The 20600-nt window shown below is 38.2% G+C and overlaps 1 protein-coding gene across 2 annotated transcripts in view; it reads left to right on the forward strand.

The window, feature by feature from the left end:
* The window catches only part of HEXO1 (beta-hexosaminidase 1), a 408446-nt gene that overhangs the window by 99415 nt on the left and 288431 nt on the right, over positions 1 to 20600 (forward strand). For both annotated transcript variants that reach the window (XM_089424437.1, XM_089424438.1), the window contains 4 exons: positions 1910 to 1945; positions 2379 to 2490; positions 2616 to 2686; positions 2988 to 3118. In XM_089424437.1, coding sequence (XP_089280563.1) covers positions 1910 to 1945; positions 2379 to 2490; positions 2616 to 2686; positions 2988 to 3118 — 350 coding nt within the window. The remainder of the gene's footprint in view (positions 1 to 1909; positions 1946 to 2378; positions 2491 to 2615; positions 2687 to 2987; positions 3119 to 20600) is intronic.

Genomic DNA, 20600 nt, shown 5'->3' on the forward strand with positions numbered 1-20600 from the left:
TAAAACACTGATATTTTTGGTCAACTTGACCCTGGGAAAACCCCCTACAACTCTTGGGGAAAACCAGTTTGAGAGCTCTTCTTTATTTCTGAAAATTGTCTTTTTACAGTGAGAATTATTCAGCAAAAAATCAGCAAGCAAATTTACAACTTATCTCCTTTCATGTGCCTCACAGCAATCTGGAAATTACAGCAAACAGGACAACAATAAATGCTGTACGACCTCCGTTTTGTGTGCAGAAAAAATCAGCAAACTGCTCCTCGATTTTTGTGCAAAAATCTGCCTTTCACTATGTGCTGAATCAGCTGTACAAATCTGCTCAACTGCTGCCTTGGAATGTGTGCCAAGCTGCTATCTCCTTCTCCTCCCTGCTCAGAAATGTCTCTTGCTCTCTTGCTCTCCTTCTCCCAATCTGCTCATGAAAGAATGAATGACCTTTTCCTCATTTTCCTCCTTTAATATAACTCCAAGTGACTTTTGGGTGATCCAAGTGACTTTTGGGTGATCTCTAAATCCAATGGCTGAAATAGATTTAGATCAATGGTTGAGATTAAATGCTCATTTAAATCTCACTTTTTATTTTTTAATTCACCCCACTTTAATAAAGACCCACTTAGTCATTTATTTCCAAAGTCACTTTTCCTTTCTAATTTTTCATTGACTTTATAAAAGTCACTTTAAAATTAGACTTAATAACTTTATCACTTAAAGTCACTTTTAAATTAGATTTAACTTTATAAAATTATAAAGTCACTTTAGGAGAAAAATTAAATTCTTTTGGACACTTTTCCCTAGGCCAAAGATCAAAGCCTAAGGGAACCACCTGTCCTCCGGTACCAAATTTCAACATTATTTTGGACTCTAAAGGCCTTTTAGAGCCCGCTTCTTGATGTTTGTAACATTTTTGGTTCAACGATGTTTTCCACTAAGTGTTATTTATGTTATATGCACTATTACTTGCTATATAAATGAGAACTTTTGCATATTTGTGTATAAATGGTTTGGATTCATATGGACGCACATGAATATATCTGTTATTCTTTAAAATATGAATATTTTATGTGTTTTTGATAAACCGGTATTTTTTTTTTTTTTGGTTTTCCGATTCTGGTTCGGTTCCGACCGGCTCCCAGTCCACAAGGTTTTTCGGTTCAATGACCCGTTCAGTTCTGATAACATTGGCACAAACAATGCTTCCATCTTTAGATGATGAAGGAAGAGTCATTTTAGAGCTAGAAGGTATCATATCCACCAGGGAAAAGAAGCTCCGATCTCGTGTAATCAAGGAATACTTGATCAAGTGGAAGGACTTACCAGAAGAAGAAGCTTCTTGGGAGACTGAAGCATTTCGTCAACAACATCCGTCGTTACGTATGCTTTGAGGACAAAGCATTTTTTGGGAGGAAGGCAATGTTATATAAAAAATTAGTTATTTGTAATTAATAGTTTATTAGGCAAAGGGCATGATCAAAGATCATGCCCATTCACCAAGAGGCACCCAAGGCTGTATTTAAGCCAGGGCTTTTCATTCTGTAAATCATCTTTTCAATCATTAATAATATATATAAATAAATCACTGCTGTACTTTCTGAGTCTTCTGTTCCATTTTTACTGCATCTCAACAGAACTATTAATGTGATTAAAGTCCAATAAGTTTATTTCTCCTTTGCTATGAATGATTTGAATCTTAATACCTGTGCCCTATGTTAACTATCTTTTATGAATATTTTATAGCTTTAAAGACAATATTTTTGCTAACTGTGACAGTGAGAATAGAGAATACATTTCACCTTGTCGGATTTAATTTTACTTTCTTGTTAAGTTGTATTGATTTATATTTGCTTGTAGGTGTTGAAAATAGACTACTTTTGTTTACTCTGGCAATACTAATGTCTATGTTTTTTTGCAGGCAAAGACCGTATATGGTGCATTGCGTGGTTTAGAGGTAATGTATACTGGCCATCATGGGATAAGATTTCGTATACTACATTCAAATATATAAATTACCTTATGGATTTCTTGAATCATTACGTGTATCATAATCTATACATGAGTTGGTCTGTTAACATGGTATTTTAGTGTCTTCAGGTTTTGCACGATACATTTTCATTTATTTTTCTTGATGGTACAAAGATAGTAATTTGTATTTCAATTGTCAGTATTGCTTGGTGGACAAATCTTAAGCAGTGTTGCCTTACTAGTGACATAGCTTTGAAGGCTTTTTTAGATATTTTGTTTGTGCTGTTTCTTTAATATAGCAATCTAGATTCTAGATATTATCAAGTGATCTTTTGGTGCTTTTATTGTGTTTCTAAGATTACAATGTTTTGATTAGGTGGATCTCCATTCTATATGTTTAATTGTGAACTATTTTTCAGACATTCAGTCAATTATGTGTATTCAACTTTATGACAAAGAACGTGGAAATATCTAATGCGCCTTGGGTTATCCAAGATGAGCCTCGATTTGGATTTCGTGGACTACTTATTGGTGAGCAGTTATGTCCATATGATAGTTTAATGGATAGAGTATCATTCATGGGTGTATCTTATATTGCCTTTGGATTGTCTACCCTAAATTATAGATGTAACCTTTGGAGTTCTTTGCTTCTGTAGATACTTCACGGCATTATCAACCAGTGGAGATTATCAAACAAATAATTGAGTCCATGTCATATGCTAAACTTGTAAGTCAGTGTCAGGCCTTCTTATGTATCTTGTGACATATGTTAAGGGAAAAATAGCATTCTCCAAATATCTAATAATTGAGTCCATGTCATAAGCTAAACTTGTAAATCCATGTCAGGCTGCCTTATGTATCTTATGAAATATCTTGAGAAAAATAGCATTCTCTAAAAATTTCGTTAACTGAGCATGATAATAGCATTACGTGCGTCTGAAAAATTTCCAGTGATTATCCTGCATAATATCTCAGGAATTTGCCAGAAGAAAAACTGGTAAAATTAAAATTGGTTTCATGGATGGCAGAATGTCTTGCATTGGCACATCATCGATGAGGAATCATTCCCTCTGGAGGTTCCTTCATACCCTGAACTTTGGAGAGGTTCTTATACAAGCTGGGAGCGCTATACACTTGATGATGCCCGTGACATTGTTGAGTGCGTTACAACCTTCCCTTTGAGCTTTTATCTTAAATAAATCTATTTTCTGTGTAGCATGTTCATAGCTAAGCAACCTAAATAAAAGATTCAGTCAAAGATGATGTTTTTTCCATTCATATAATTTATGTCAATATGTATTGTATTCCACTAGCAAATGTTTCAAGGATAAATTTTTTCATTGTTTACACAATTATTGTGGAACTGTGGATTCAACTAACAAGTGTTTCAAGGATGAAATTTTTCATTGTTTACACAATTAGTGTGGAACTGTGGATTCAACTAACAAATGTTTCAAGGATGAAACTTTTCATTGTTTACACAATTAGTGTGAGACTTCAAAGGCTACTTCTATCCTAATTATCACGATTACTTTTATCCTTACCTTTTGTGGCATAACTGATAGTACCTTCTGTATTATTATCCCTCCAATAACTTTGAGTAAACTGAATCTGCAGATATAAGGGACTTAACCTATTCACAGTTTATACTGGTTAAAGTTTTCAATCTGAACTTTTTAACATCACTTGCAGTCCTGTATATTCTTTTATTCAAATCCCTGTGCTAGCCTGCTGCAGTATTGATACCATTCTTTCTTATCGTGATAGTAGTGGTAATACTTGCCCGGAGTGCTCACTCCAGCTGCATTACATGCATTTCTTTGGAACTGGAAGTGAGGGTTTACAAATCCTTACAAACTTTTAGGGAGCTATTCATTACTCATACAAGCTCAATGTGTAAGAAGTGAACTTCCAGAAATGTGAGCTTGATAAGTGTCCCAAATGAATCTCCAATTGTTTTCCTGCATGCTTACATATTTACTCTATTTGAGGCCGACAGAATTAGAGATTTTAATATTATCTCCAGCACTTGGCATGTGACATATTCTGTGTGTGCTAGAGGTTATGAACTTTCTTTACAAGAACTGATGGTTTCCTTTCCTGTAAATCATACATAGTGGCCTGAGCTTGGGCCATTTCCCAACCCTTTTCTAGTGTGAAGATAAATTTGAATTTTGCATGGTCACTGTACTTTCAACTCTCTGTATGTCAAAAACTGATGGGTGTCAGCAGGTCTAGCTAAAGTTGCCTCAAAAAAACACATGCTACTAGTCTTTTTGGTGTGAGAAGTAAAAAATAACATTTTGATTTCACAGATATATGAAGAACGGATTTTGCCATTTATTAAAGAAACGTTGTCTGCCTTCTTATGACGGACATTTTTTGCGATAAATTAGAGAAACATTACCTTTTCTTCCAAACCAGACCATAAATAGAAATACTATTGGCATATTTAACTAGTTGCATTAAATTCATCACATGCAACAAATCAAAGAACCAGGTTTCATTAATCATACAGTTAGAACAAGTACACCGTGGTTCAATCATGAGTTCTTAGTTGCAGCTTCTGTAATTTTTTCAGGGCTTGTGATCCAGTATTCCTCCGATACGAGCATTATCCAAGATCTTTTCTTCGGTTGATGTTAGCGGAATTGCATGAAAGAGCATTGAAAAACCATATGCAAATACTTAAAGAAGAAGCAACATAAAAGAGACTATAAAGACAATGCACACAAAAGTTTGATAATGGAGTTCATCCAGTGTGGATTATGTCTCCAGGCCCTGCCTCAATTGTGGGGAGGCCACTTCATTCATCTTAGCAAAAAGAAAGGCAAGTACATGGAAAAATACATCATTATACCTCCAATCCTGGGAGTGACTTGAAGTTCCACTGCTCAAAAAACAACAACCACATCACCAACAACTCCGTCCCATCCTTTTGAGACTTCTGACTATAAACAAGACCCACTTTTGAGAGGTGCATTACTGTCTCGAACTTTGTGCCCAACTATTAATGAAGAATGCGGGTTTCTGCCATGACTCCTGAGATCTGTTGCTCAAATGCAAAAGGCAAGGTGCACCGTTGAGATCCTTGCGAAATTATGATAAAATGAGTATGAACTCAGGAATATTCTGCCACTGTCATCCCTAGACCCCCTAGGGAATCTTCAAGATTCCTCAATAGCATAAAAAAATATTCTAGGATTATTCCCTTGGAATATGCTTTCTTGAAATTCGTGCCCATGCAAGGTTCCGCCATGGGCAAGGTTCCACCAGGTCCGAGTTTTGCCTATCTGAGTTCTATGGCCCTCGGCCCACTCATGGCTCTATTTGGTCCTCCTTCGTCAAATGGAATAACAAAGTTTAAATAAGTTGTGGCCGGGTGGAGTTTCCAATGGCCCCCGTTGGCGCATTGGTTGGTGACACATTATACAAGGCAAATGGTTGGAGGCCGGTCGAGGGTTAAGCTCCAGGACCTTTGTTTTATATTACCAACTGTTATATTTAACCAATTATAATATATATTAAAATTTTTAACCGCTACTAGTTATTACGCCAAGTTGTCACACAGTTTAGGCCTTCGACTACCGGTTTTGGAACCGCCTGTTAATGATTTGTATCAATCGTCGACAAACATTTAATATTAGCTGGTCTGCTGAACTGACCACTGTCTAACGTTTAGTGATATTTGGATGCTGACCCATCAACAAAACTCACCACCACCGATCAATAAACGCCAGTAATTGCTATTTTAAAATGCTAGTTGTTGGTTTGTTGTGCTGTATACTTCCAGATTTTGCAAACCCATTGTTTAGTATATGTTATGGTCGTCACCATATATTGCTGGGTATAACTTGTTGTACGTGTTTTCCGTAGGCAGTCCTTGGCTGCAAAAACTACGCCAGGAAACCATCTCAACCAGCCTTTAGGTTCAAGCTGGCCCTTGAACCAGAGGGGGCTCCCTAAGTTGTTACGAGGTTTTGTTTAACGCTGTTGACCTGTCACTGAACAATAGGCTTTGAATCACAATGGCCAGATTTATGGTTTTAATTGGGGGTGGTTGGCGATCAATGACAATCCCTATTCATGATTAAAGGCCTCTCTCACTGGGTCCCTTTTCAAAGTGTCAACTTCTAGCCTGACATAATGACTTAGCTTTTCAAGGATTATGATAGAAGAATGTAAGGAGATTCCTAATAATTGAGCAGTCAGCCTGACTATTTAACAAATAGGGAAATTTGGATGTGTATAGAAGATTTCTACAGCCCGACAAAACATATTTAGGAGAAGATAGAAGGACAAACAATAATCAATTCAAAGAAGACCTAACTCAGACAGAGAATCCAATATACTAATCTCTTTAAACGATTATTAATTTGCAGGGGATTTCAGAGAGATTGAAACTCAATCTTTTCTTACCCAAATCTTCTATAATACTTTGAACGTGTGCAGAAAACAAGTTATGGAAACACTAGAAAGACATACTAGAAACACAAATTCTGTCATAAACTATAGCCAGAAGCTAAGTTGCAGGAAACGTGGCCCTAGGGGTCGTTTCCTCCCGGGAAATGAAACGAAACGCGTTTCCGCGTACCGTACGGCCTGGAAACGCGTTTCCGGCCGTACGGCCACGTTTCCCGAAACGGAAACGTGGCCGTACGGCCGGAAACGCGTTTCCAGGCCGTACAGCCCGCGTTTCCCAATTGAATTGTGTTTTTTTTTTAATTTTTTGTTTTTTTCAAATTTGTTTTTTGATTTTCTAGATGTGTGTCTAAAGTTATAAAAGCGAATTTTTGCCCTATTGTTGACATGCAGTTCATGGTATAATGTTAAATTCTTAAAGTAAAAGTGATATTCTCCTTTATTTTTCATTTTCATCCTTTTACTTAAATTTTTAACATTACCATGAAATGACTCAGGATGTTTGAGAGTGGTTTCGCCCTCATTGGATTTCATATGGAGAAAGTAGAATTTTAGATCTCACTCAAAATCCAGCAGACTTATTTGTTTTTCAGGATTTCAGGATTGAGGGGGTTGCAATGTTTCCATTGGATTTTATCATGTACTAGGGTATGGAACTTCTATTTAATCAAGAGAACCAAGCCCTCTATGCAGGGGAAACTCCCAATAATCAAAATCATGTAGGGTACTAGGGTATGAAACGTGTATTTAATCAAGAGCACTAAGGTCGTTCGACTATGTAGGAGGAGACTCCCAATACAACAGTGGTCCTTCTAAAGAATGGGATGTGGATGCAGAAAATCCTGATTTGGATCTCTCTCTTGCAGCCTTATAGTCTTTATTGTGCTTGCAGCCTCATATATTAATATAAATAAAGGCTGATTTTGAGATTTGGATATCTAATAAAGGTTTCTTTTGGATATTTTCGCGTTTCCCCGTTTCCAAAATTTGGGGAGGTCGCGTTTCGTATCGCTTCCTGTTTCGGAAACTCGTACCTGTTTCCCCGTTTCGTGCAACTTAGGCCAGAAGGCTTTCATTAGAAATCCTATAATAGAAGCTATTACAAAGTCAAGAGCCTTGGCATCAAAAGCCAACCCTGTTTATTACAAATGAAATAATATATATAGACAAGATCTCTCCTAACTGTTACAATAATTATGGAATAAAATCCTGAATAGTATACTAAAAATAAAACAATCTCTCTAATTTATCTGCTGGAAACTTTGAACTGCTTGCAAGTATCTTGCCTTGAAATCTGGAATTGGTTCACTAGTGCTAATATTCTACCTTTGTTTGTTGAACTACTTGAGTCAAATTCCTTGGAATTGAATTTGGAATGTTCTGCCACTTGTCTCCTTTCTCAAAAGATAAGTTCACCCCTTTCCTTAGTAACGAATAAACATTCATAACAGGTTCATATTTTACTTTAACACATTTAATAAAGATGTTGGAGTATGGCCATTGATGATTAGAATTAAGGGACTGATATTTCAACCTGTAGAAAAGGAGATTTGTTGCCCTGTACCAGAATGAACTCAATCCAGTAGTGATAATAGAGTTTAGTCTCTAATTTGTAGTACTAACTTCAGCAAATGAAACACCATTATCACATGTACCTTTGAGTATGGTTTATTCCCCCACATTAAAACCACCAACTGGTTGACAATGGCAACATCTCCACACTTGAATTAGATGTATTGTGGTCAATCTTAGATAGGTAATCTGCCACAATCTGCAATGACTCTACTGTACCTAAAGGAGGCACAATGTGGTCCTCTAACATAGATTGTGATTGGGTGGTAGTTTTTGGACATTCTTTCCACCATGCATTCAACCATTCATCAAACATTGTATTTCAAATAGCCTGTTTGCAAAGTATTCAAATTTGTATTTTGTTCCTCTTGGGTAAGCGCTGTTGTCATGCACAACAGTGTTGTCTGAAGCATTTCTGTACCTGTAGTATCAATTATCTGACAGCATTGATTTGCACATGCATTGCAACTTTGTACAAAGTAATTCATACTCCTGTATTTGATCTCCAGATAAATAATTTCTCACATCCAAGGCCATAGGGAGAGTGTTACTAGTCACATTCCCATGCAGCTATGAAAGCTTCAGAAAGAACAATAGAAACATCTTTGACAAGCTTCTCCTCCTGCTGGTGATCTTTTGCTGCTAGGTGCTTTGAACCTCAAATGCTGGAATTTAGGATTTGGGGAATTCAATGCCTAAAATATGCTAAACTGCTGCCATATGTTGACCTTTTTACTGTCGAGTATTTCCTAAAAATACGAAATGCAACCCCTATCCAATCTCTGCAAGTTTGGAACAAATTTCTTTGACTGATCTTTTCTCTAAACATCTGGGATATATTTCTTGAATGTTCAATTCTTTCTTGAATGCTTTATACCGGTCACTGGAAAATACTAGGAGCAAGACATTTAGTAGTAATGCATGAAGGAATTGCTGAAAGCATTAATATGTTTTGATGGTCTGATATTGGTTCCTTGAAATGTTAAAAATATGGTTAAGCAAGACTGTTTAGAGCTGATGTTGGAATCAACCCACCTGTAGGCATCGTCAAGCCAGAACTGAACTCACACTGTGCCTCTAACTGTAGGAGTCAATCCATTTAAATAGAACATGGTGTTTTAAAACAAATCCAAGCATATTCAGGATCAACTAGATGTAAAGCATAAAAGCAACAAAACCTTGCTAGACAATATTTTACTCTGCACTTTCTTGTTGTACAAATGAAATCTCAATCTTTTCACTCCAGTTCTATCATGCTGTAGTAAGTCATATGAATGCCTCATAATTTAATCGTAATAATCCATCAACGTTCCACTATGAGTGCCAAATGTGCGACATAAAATAGCAAGCCTGGCATGAAACTCATGTTTGGATTTTGAAGATGCTCCAGCTGTTATCGCTAACATCCTTCCAATTTGATTAACAAAACCTGAGACCACATATCAATAATGGGAAAATCTATAAAATGCTACAAGCATAGCCCATTATCAATTTCATTGGCCCCAATATCCACATTCTTGGTTGTTGATTTCGTTGGACATTTTGCCAGTCCAACCATTCAAGAAATCTGAATAATTCCCTTTCGAAGAACCCCAAAAATCTCTCAAACCGTTGACAATTTTTCAAAATTCTCGCGAGAGATATAATAGACGCCATTCTGCAAAACACCCATGTCTCGAATTTTTGAATTTTGCAAATGGAGTCCGAAATTCACTGTCTGTAGATGTCTGCGAATTTTTGGTCCACTGTTTTCTTGAAACCACAAGTGGATTTCGGGTGGGGGGGGGGTCTCTACTGGTAAATGGTTTTGGACTTGGGGGGTCCGAAATGCACAGGAATATGCCACGTGGAAAAGTGGTTTATTTTTAAAAACAAGACTTCGGACCCCCCCAGCTGTTAAAGCTCAGATGACCTTGGGGGGTCCGAAGTGAAATGAAAGTCGTTGATCTTATAAGAGCTAATATTGACCATTAAAAATTGCTCCATATTTATACCATGTGCTATTGTATTTCAATATTTGTAAAGGCGTGCTCCTCCCGTGCTTTGATTAGTGTCGCTGTGGGCTCCTCCTTTGACTTGACATGCTGCTTTGACTTGTATATGACTTATGATTAATAATACAACTTTAATTTTAAAGAGATATTTATATAAAAATATATCATGGTACTTTAAAATTAAAAATTTATAAATCATTCAAAAGTATTTAATCAACATATATCTTAGCATTTGGCCAAGAAAGAAATTGGCAATTTCTCACTGAAAATTACAAATTTTTAGTGTACCAAAATATGTTACAACATAACCGCCGATCCGCCAAGTTTAAAAACCATTTGCTGTCAAACATATCTTTTCTTGAAATTTGTTGTAACCATCGGGTTTGGTTTGGTTGGGGTTGGTGGGACTGCCCCAATTTTGGCATGACTATAAAACCGCCAAAACAAACAATCTGCCAACCAATAAAAACCTTGATGACGCCAACTTGTCGCTTGACCGGGCCATTTTCGTTGTTCGTTGGGTGCCACGTGGCACCATTTGGTTGGGCCACATGGAGATTGTTAATCAAGGTTGTCATTGATGTCAATATGGCATTGATTGAGATGTCAATATTCTTGAGATGCTTGGTTCCAGACGATGATGCCATGACTCTTGGTGGTTGGTTGACTAGGATAACATCAATGAAGATGTCAAGTCACGAAGAAGTCAAACCACTAATGAAGGAAGCCCTAAGAAGTACTTGAATTAACTATGATGTTGCCAAGTGCCAATCATGTGCCTTGATTGATGATCTAGATCCTAAGTGCCAATATACAACCTCGTGATGTGAAGGATTATACTTGATGAAGCCATACTTTTGATGATGTCATACTCTTGAATGACCACACTTAATGATGGTACTTAATGAAGGTTGGAAGATTAGATGATGACATGGAAGATCTCATTTGATGGTTGGAAGACTATCTTACTATCTTGGAACTTTCCTAATGATGAAGCTGCCTATGTCATATCACTACACTACACTAGTACATGATGACACTGTTGGAAATACTGAGAGGGGGGGGGGGGGGGGTGAATCAGTATTCCTTAGCAATTAGCATTTTTAAATCATTTCAGAGCATTGGTTAATCTTCAATTATTATTAATGTTTATGCAGTAATAACAGTAAATAAAAGAAGACAATAGGCACAAGAATTTTAGGTGGAAAACCCCCTCTGGGTCAAAAACCACCGAACGCTTTTCTAATAAATTCTTTAATTTTCAGCTCCAATTGAAATGAAAGCAACAACTTCCTAGAATTCTAGAAAAGGACTCTTCTCCAGCTCCCACTGGAAGGACGCCCCAACGCCCTGGTTTCTTCAGCAATCAACTGAATGGATGCCCCAACACCCTAGACCGACCTACCACCTTGAAGTGTTCACAGGCTCCAACCTGTAGGCGACTTCATGCACCTGCCTAGCACCTCCTTGCCACCCTATAATGACTAAAATGAGACAAGAGTGTGGATTCCCGTACCAGGGACAACGATCCACGATACAATATGATTTACAATGGTTTTGACCGAACACTATGACCTGCAACCCAACCATGACATCATCCCAACAGAGACTCCTATACCTCCCAACAATGCCTTTTCGACTCTAGGCAGATTGACTCTTTTACAATAATGACTCTTCCAATGATGACACTTTTACAAATGACTCTTTTACAACTTTACAATGATGACTCTTGGCCTTGACACTTCTTCACAATATACAGATGGCTGTCATGTCTTCAAAGGATGTCCCGCTGCAATGCTTCCTTTGATTTGATACTTCAGCTCTTGAATGCTCGCTTGATGCTGTCCTTGAGTCTTCTTCTACCTGCATGCAAATTGCCCAACGAAACGCAATCCCAAAGCAAAACAAATAAACACAACAACCCTTTAACTTACCTCTGCCTGCAAACACACATGTAAGCACATAATAATAAATAAATAAAAATCAAATGAATACAATGCGTACCTGAAATGTGCTTGTTGTTTGTGATTGTAGTTGACTTGTTGCAGCAGTTGACAAACTTTGAACACAAGCCTAGACTCTACTTAAACATACCCAACCTTTATACAAAACCATATTTTATACAAGACTATACAAGAGATGAATATTGACTTAGACATACATAGGACAAAACTTCCCCTAGCTGGACACAACTCTAGTTACAGTTATGACAAGGCAGTTATGCAAGACTGAAAACTAGCCTAATACATGGTATAGTGCAGTCAACAGTTATTAAAGTACATTATTAAGTAATTAACACACAGGAAGGGAATTTGAATTATACATACCTTTATCTTTGCTTGATTATACTTTCCAACTGTACATGAACTCCAACTTGATACAATCATATACTCAACGCTGGTCAAAACTTGGACTCAAAGCTAAACTTAGACCCAATCTAGCCTTTGATACGAACCTAGACTTGACATATTTTTTGACACAATGCTAAATACTAGCCCAAACGCAACACAACACTACTAGACTAAATGAGGCCCTTATACACTGTTTTGATCTTAAGGCAAATACAAAATGATTTATTCCTTAATGAACCAGACTTCAAGACAATGGTTGCTTTAGGATTACCTGTAGGTAGAATCTTGTGAAAGAAAATTTTATTACCGAATCCCTTGCTGCTGGTATAGAGTCCCTGTTATCAAACAAAGTCCTGCATTGACTTGGCTGAGATAAAATTACAGTCCTGTATATTAAGAGACCAATAAATCACCCAATGAACAGTCCTTAACCCTCAGCACTTCATGCTTTGACTTGACTGATGTATTTTTGCTCAAAATTACAGTCAACGAATCACCCAAGACAGACCGTAACCCTCCTAATGATGCCTTCGTTATAGCTCTTCTAGGGTAGCCGAAAGATTTCAGAGCTTATACATTCAGTTCATCATCACATCTATGCCAAGGTTTCACTACATATATATAGTATAAGGTTCTCACTTAGACGTTGGATAGGGCTCCTTAATTATAGGAGACAACACATACTTTAGTAACAATATTTATCATTTGACCGTCGGGTGTTAAGGAGGGGCTTCTTAATGTACGTTGGAGGAGTAATGCATAATATATTTAGAATGTTAAATATTTTAAAATATGCATCTTTTGTTCTAAGGTAATTGGATCACTTTAATATTCCTCCTAACATTTGCATTAATATTTATTGTCTTAATTTTATTTTCTTTTTTCAGTGACATACCTTTAATGATTCTTCTTAATTTTGATGTTAATTGCAAGCAAACCAATGATTGGCTTAAGTGCATATGACCCTGATTCCTACCCGAGTGTGAAGTCAATGATTGGTTTACTATCTTTGGATTTTTCAATTTATTCAACTTATACGAGGTGAGATTATGGTGAGAATCCCTATCATATACTGACAATCGTTGCAGAATAAGGTGGTGTCTCAACCCTTGGGTTTTAGCCCATTAATGGGGGTTTTCGACTTCAAACACAAATAACTCTCAAACTGTGAAGAATTGGAAGGCGTACCATATATCAACGGAAACATCTCGACAAGTAGAATCCATCGAGAAGAACTTTGACGCAAAATAATATGAATTATCAAGTCAAAATGCCCTTGCAAGATCGGGGTAGCCCCTGGCGCTGCTTGGGTTTTGACATCAATGACAACCACTGATCAACAATCTCCTCCTTTGGCATTGATGGCAGCTCAAGTACTCCCCCTGTGATCATGACACCTCTTCCTACTGCCTTCTCTCCCCCTTTGTCATCATTGGCAAAGGGTAACTCCCTTTGACAAACAACCATCCTACGAACCTGCACACACCTCCACTCCCCCTTTCTATTCGATTAGATAAGAGAAAGAGTCTAATGAAAACTTGGGAGAATCCCAAGCTTTTGGCGAAGATACTCAAATGCTTCACGAGGTAATGGTTTGGTAAAGATGTCAACAATTTGTTCTTTTGTGCCAACATATTTAAGCTTGTTATTCTTTTCGGTGACTTGATCTCTAACGAAATGATATTTAATCGGAATATGCTTCGTTTTGGAATGCATCACATGATTCTTGGAGATACTGATGGCGCTGGTGTTATCGCAAAAGATGGGAATAGGCTCCTCAAACTTGGCTTGAAAATCTTGCTAAGTTTGGGTCATTTAACATGGTTCTAGCCATTTCCTGTACGGTTCTGTTTTTTCTTTCAGCTCCTCCATTCTGCTGTGGTGTTCTCGCTGTTGAGAATTGCCTTTTTATTCCATGTTCGTCACAGTATTGTTGAAATGCTTTGGACGTGAATTCTCCGCCATTATCTGATCTTAGACATTAGATCTTCAAATCAGTTTCATTTTTGATCAATTCCCTGTAGATTTTGAAACACTCGAATGCCTCTGACTTTTTCTTCAGGAAACTGACGGTTGTCATTCTGGTGTAATCATCTATCATTAACATAAAGTATAATTCACCGTCTAAACCTTTTGTTCTCATAGGACCACATAGATCAATATGTATTAATTCCAATGGACGTAATGTAAAATGTTTCTTTGTCTTGAACTCAACTTTTGTTTGTTTGCCGTGTCGACAAGATTCACATATCGTATTGGTAGGTTTTGTGATTTTTGGCATTTCTCTAACTGCTTCCTTTTTGCTGATCTTGACCAAATTGTCGAAATTTATATGCCCCATTCATTTGTGCCATAACGAACTCTCGTCTTCTTTTGCCAAGAAACACCCTTTAGGTGTCTCATACAAAATATATATGTTGTTTGGAGCTCTGCTTGGTGTAGCCACAATTTTACCAAACTTGCCTTTCCTGATTTCACATTTCTTCGAGTTGAATAACATCGTGTGCCCTTGATTGCACATCTATCCAACAATGAGCAGATTGTGATTCATATTTTCAACCAGCTACACATCCTTTGCTAATGCATCCTTGCTTCCAAGAGTGACCGTACTTTCTCCTATGATGTTTGAAGACCCGTCATTTCCAAAAGACACTGTTCCATCATTCTTTTCTTTCAAGGATATGAACTTATTTCTATCTCTAGGCATATGCGTTGAGCAACCATTGTCAACATACCATACGTTTCTGTTGCTTTGAGCTTTGAGAGCGAGAGCACACCTTTCAGTCTTCCTTTGAAGAAATTCCAAGTCTGCAATCTTTGGCCAAGTGTCCAAAATTGTTACATTTGTAACATTTGACATCATCTCTCCAATGATCAAATCTGTTGATATTCTGCTGAGTTCTGGAATATCCATTTCTGAAAGATCTCCTGGAATTATATTCATTCCAAATGTACATGCGACATTCTGCAGCTCTATGTCCAAACCTTCCACATGAATAACAATGACCATAAAAGATAGGTTGATATCTGGGAGGAAATCTTCTTCGAGGAATTGTCTTCCAAGGTTCTTCCTGCGAGTCTTGATCTGATCCGGATTTAAGCAGGAACGCAATAGATTACAGAGATAACCATAAATACAGAGATGCGATAACCATAAAAACAGAGATGCAGCGGAAATAATACTTCATTTCATAAATGGAGAATACTGAAATATGCTTACAAATAAAAATAACCCAGCTAGGGCAATAGTAGCTTATCTCTGAGAAGAGATGTGTCGGCTACATGCCTCTGAACTGTTTCCAACTGTGTTACAATGAGGCTCGAAGGCCTATTTATTGTTGAGAAACAATGGAAAACCCTTCACATTCCAAAACCTAACCCTAGAAGATGAAACACCAAATTGTGGGCCCCGTTTTAGGGTGAGTTGGACAGCCAACTTCCCGAGGTTGCGAATTGGTCGTATTATCTCCGTTTGACACGCATGATAGCCCGTTGGAAATATCTCTCCGAGGACTACGACGGAAAAGACGATTTTTATCAAAAAAATCGCTGGCTATGATGGAAGCCATACCTCCAGGAGTGGGGTGGGGCGACATGGAGCTCTAGTCCAGAACTGTAGAGATTGGGCAGGATCTTTGAGGTGTCCTTCTCATTGATCATTACCTTGCTACAAGGGCCCACAATATTTAGTAATAGGAAGGATCAGTGTCAGTGATGCAGTCAGATTCTGAGTTGATAGTTGCAGACTAGTAGTAGTCAGGTACAAAGGAGCGCAGAGGAGTGTTGGCAATAGTGCAGAGTGGCAGAGTCAACAGCAATGAAATTCTTCAGTAGACAGTGCAGGGGCTAGTATTAGTCAGAGATTCGAGAGACAGATGCATCATACCGAAGACAGTCGATTCAATATTGAGGATGCTTCTCAGTTGCAGTAGTTGCAGTTGCAACAACAACAAATGAGAGGGAGTTGCAGTGTAGATGCAGGGTTGGCAGCAATATAGCAGTGTCAGCAGCAGCACAGATGCAACGTCAGAGTTGCGCAGTAGCCTGACACCAGCACTGTGATAGAGGGTGGAACAGAGACAGGGTGTTCTGGCAGAATGTGTAGCACTAGAGAGAACACCTTCCTTGCTAAGAGGGAGTGTTAGTTTTTGTAGCATCGAAGGTGTTCTAGTCTCGAAACTTTGTGGAGAGGCTAAAACACAGGAGCTCTCCATAACCCATAAATCGTTTTTGGAAATTCCACCTAGAAGTGTCTCAATTAGATTATTAGCCTATTTTTAATTATTTCTTAAGTCTAAACTTAGGAAAAGGGGTTAATTAATTAGAATTAATTGAGATAAGGTGTGAATAATCTAGAAACTCACACAGATCAATAGGGAATTAACCTGGGCCCTTGATTAAGATTTAATCTTGGTCGTTGGAGGTCCAACAGAGGATTATAAAAAGAAGTCGATGGGTAGATGGGGAACACACTTGAGGGGTTCAATTTCCTTAGAGTTCGATTTTTCCAGAGAGCCAGCAGTTGCCGGAAGAGTTCGAGCTTAAGAAGGAAGCAAAGATAGAGAGGGGCAGAGATAGTGAGGTTGAAGGAAGTTTTCCAGATCTGGTGAAATGCATTGTAGAGAGAGGCCGAGATTTCTCCAGGAAGCAGTGCAGAGGTTTCAAAGGGCAGTTCAATTTTTGCTCAGGAGAAGACATCTTTAGTTCTAGAGGTTGGGAAGGGGTCCCAGAGTGCCAGTGAAGCGTTTTCCTAGTCAATAACATGCAGGACGACTAGATTGGCAGTTGATTCAGGCAACACGTGTGATAGGCAACTTTAGTGTGATGCAGATCTTGCACAGACCTAGTTAGACGACTAGCTTTTCAGTGGCAGTCAAGTGCCGGGATTGCTCGATGTGAGGGTAATTTCCCTGAAGATATTTTTGCCAATATTTTCTCCGCAGAATTGCTAGTATTCAACATCCAGATTGTATTCAAAATTTCACTGCTGCTTAATAATAAAAACCCTCAGCTGCTGCACCTGTTTTTCCAAGTTGGGTTTTTCCGGGGACTTTTGTCCAAAGATAATTGTATTAATTTTTATGTGTGTGTGCTAGAACATTTCTTAGTTTCCAGTTTATCTTTTGCAGAATATTTTATTTGTGAAGTTTGCAGTAGTGAATTGTTCTTTGTTTGTGTGGGCAAATAAACTGTTAATTAACTTATAGTTAGAAGAATAATTTCCAGTCGTTGCAATAAAATTTCGTAGCAAAATTTTCTTAGCTACAGAAGAATTTTGTGGCGCCGATTTTTTTCACATCCTAAAACAACTTGAGATATGATTAGGTCAACCTTCTCATAAATACTTCTTAATGTCCGCTGATCTTATTGGTTAGGGTTCTTTATAGAGATCAAACATACCTCATCAGTGTGTATCGTTGACCACCGTGATCAACTTTTAACTTCTGCAATGCCAACGTCAAACAATATTTGAACCTAGAACCACTGGCATATGTCTAGGCCTGCTTACAGAAGTTGGCCCTTAAAAGATGTTCACAATATCTATATCTATATCTATATATATATATATATATATATATATATATATATATATATATATGAATGATGATGATGATGATCAAGGATTGCTATGTCAAGTTCCACTGGCACAACCGGTTGAGGACGAGCCTCGTTAGCAAGGCGACCTAGGATCAAACCTCACGGGGGTGGTTGTGCCTATCCTAGGTGGAGGAGACATGCTAAAAAATCCAGTCAGCTTAGGGTTGGTGTGGCCCAGGCCGGGTGCGATCCCTGGGTGACTTTGACGGATTGGATGCCCCTAGGTAGTGGTTTCTCAAGCCACAGGTCAAGCTTGGAGGATCACAGGCAACTTGACAAATAAAAAAAAATATGATCAAGGATTTTTGCAATTAGGCAACTTCTTCGCTGGCCATGGAGGACATTCGACCTTCAAAATGTTGGATCGCAGACCTAGAAGTAATGACAATAAAAACTCCTTGACAAATCCTAGAACAACTAGCTTGTTCAGAGAATATTAGGCCGCAATTATTTTAGGAAGAAAACTGCATGGATACCTTTTAGGAGCTTCGAACATGAGAGATGAATTCTCAACAATTTGTTCACTGATTTTAGATGTCTTTCTTCAATCATAGACCAAGTTCGGAGAGGTTACAAGGCCGCAAGAGACAGTGAAGCTTCTTCACTGGTTTAGGGATGAATAAACAAACCTTATGAACATAGTTATTGCCCTAGAGGGCCGAAACCACAGAGATGGATAAAAATATCACACATTTTGCAACTTAGGTTACTGTAACTGCTCCTAAGCAAATCCACACTTCCGATTAGGCTATTTATTGCTTAGAGATTTGCCCTTGAGGAGGACCGAAGGCTTAAAAAGGGTGGTCAAGAGTGCGGCTAGGTTAGACCTGCAATAAACCGTGAATAAACCCCAACGAATACCCAAAACATTTGCTAATAAATGACAAATCCTCGCTGCTCCTTAGAGAATGTAGAGCGAACTAAATGACCTCTCATTTGATCTTCAACAATGCCATAGGACTGAAATTAGTTTCAAAACTCAATCTCAATTGATATGCATTGAATTACTTGCTAAGGGAGGGCCAACAAATGCCCTTATATAGATTTTCTTAGGGTCACAAGGAGGGCAACTGATTTAATGATTGGAGGGAAATGAATTTTCAAATTCCACATTGATGGAGCCAAAAATGAGACTGACTTGAATTTTGAATTTGAATTACGAGTCCTTTTGGAGCAAAAACCCTTTTCTAGATTTGAAAACCCTTCATATATAACCTTTTGCCATGAGAGGGGTTATTTTAATCATTGGAGAAGAGCATCATTACTTGAACATGTGTCTTAACCAAAGAGGAGCTGCTACATCATCATCCTTTGGGGTTTTTGCCCACAAATTGGGGGCTTCATCTTTAAACAAGCATAATTCCCAAACCGTAAAGGCTCTTGTGGCGTGTCACATACCACCAAAATTGGCTTGACGAGAGGAATCCAACAAATATGATTTGGACTCGAAAAGCTATGATTTTCCATGTCATTTTGGTCAACAAAGGCAAGCATCTTCTGGTGCTGCTTGGGTTGACATCAATGACAACCACATTCCAACACTAATGGTTAGTTGAACTCGAAGAGTGAATGTGTGGTATAGGCTTGTAATGTATGATGGAAATTGGTAAGCATGGAATAGGAATAGATGGAACTATGCTATTCCAATTAGGGCTTTCCAAGTAGTGCCCTTCCTATACCATTGGGCCATTAGTGGAAGTCCCATTGGACTAGGATCGAAGATTAACCCCCCAATTGAGGTGAGAGAACAAGATCAGGGTCAAAACCCCTCTTCCTTCCAGGTCACCCTATAATCCATATCAAATGCCCAAATACAAACAAGCATAAGAACCCAATTGCAAAATGATTAAAGTGCCTTTTGATTGGAAGCCCACCTTCGTCCATGTGCTCTTGTTGGATGGGTGAGAAGAATATGGCTGATGCAGGTGGCGAAGATATAATGGCACATCATTGGCTAATGGTGGTTGTTAGGGGCAACTGGCTAGATGATTGTCTGCCAGAAGCAGGAGAAATTTTTTCTCTTAGGAGTTACCCATTTTGGTGGGTAATAGGGCCTACCCTTTGGTGTTCAAAACATTGAAGTTCCACTAGAAGTAGTACTAAAGAACAAGTTAGAGAAGATATGGCATTATTTGACACAACAAAATGTTCCCTCCACAATAGTCATTATAAGGATTTCTATGTGTTGAGAAATCTAGGGGCAACTAGATTAAGTGATTTCTCTTACTTTGATAACTACTTGTGATGTATTTTACTTAACTTGATTAGCTTCTTCTTTCACTTGATTATTATTAGTGTTCTTATCATCAAACAACTACCAAACTATGAAGATCAATGAGACAAGAGGACACAAAATGTAGGCTGCAAGCTAAGGCCAAAACCTCTCCTCTTGAGAGGAAAACCCACAAGAATTTTTCTCTTCTTATAGAATGTTCAGATGACAAATTCCAAGACCTAAGACCCTTGTCAAAGACCCCTCCAAGACCAAGTCAAACTTCTCCTTCTTGATGAACTTTTCTTTCCAGCTACTTTGACCTAGCAACTTCTAGCAATTTCGACCCAACAACTTCCAGCAACTTCGACCCAGCAACTTCCAACAACTTCGACCCCCAACAACTTCCAGCAAGTTCGACCCAGTGACTTCCAACAACTTCGACCCCCAACAACTTCCAGCAACTTCGACCTTCCAACGATTTTGACCTAG

This window comes from Pinus tabuliformis, chromosome 4_2, assembly GCF_031772625.1.
Source record: "Pinus tabuliformis cultivar Carrire ecotype Pingquan chromosome 4_2, CPIR1, whole genome shotgun sequence".
Classification (NCBI taxonomy): Eukaryota; Viridiplantae; Streptophyta; class Pinopsida; order Pinales; family Pinaceae; genus Pinus; species Pinus tabuliformis.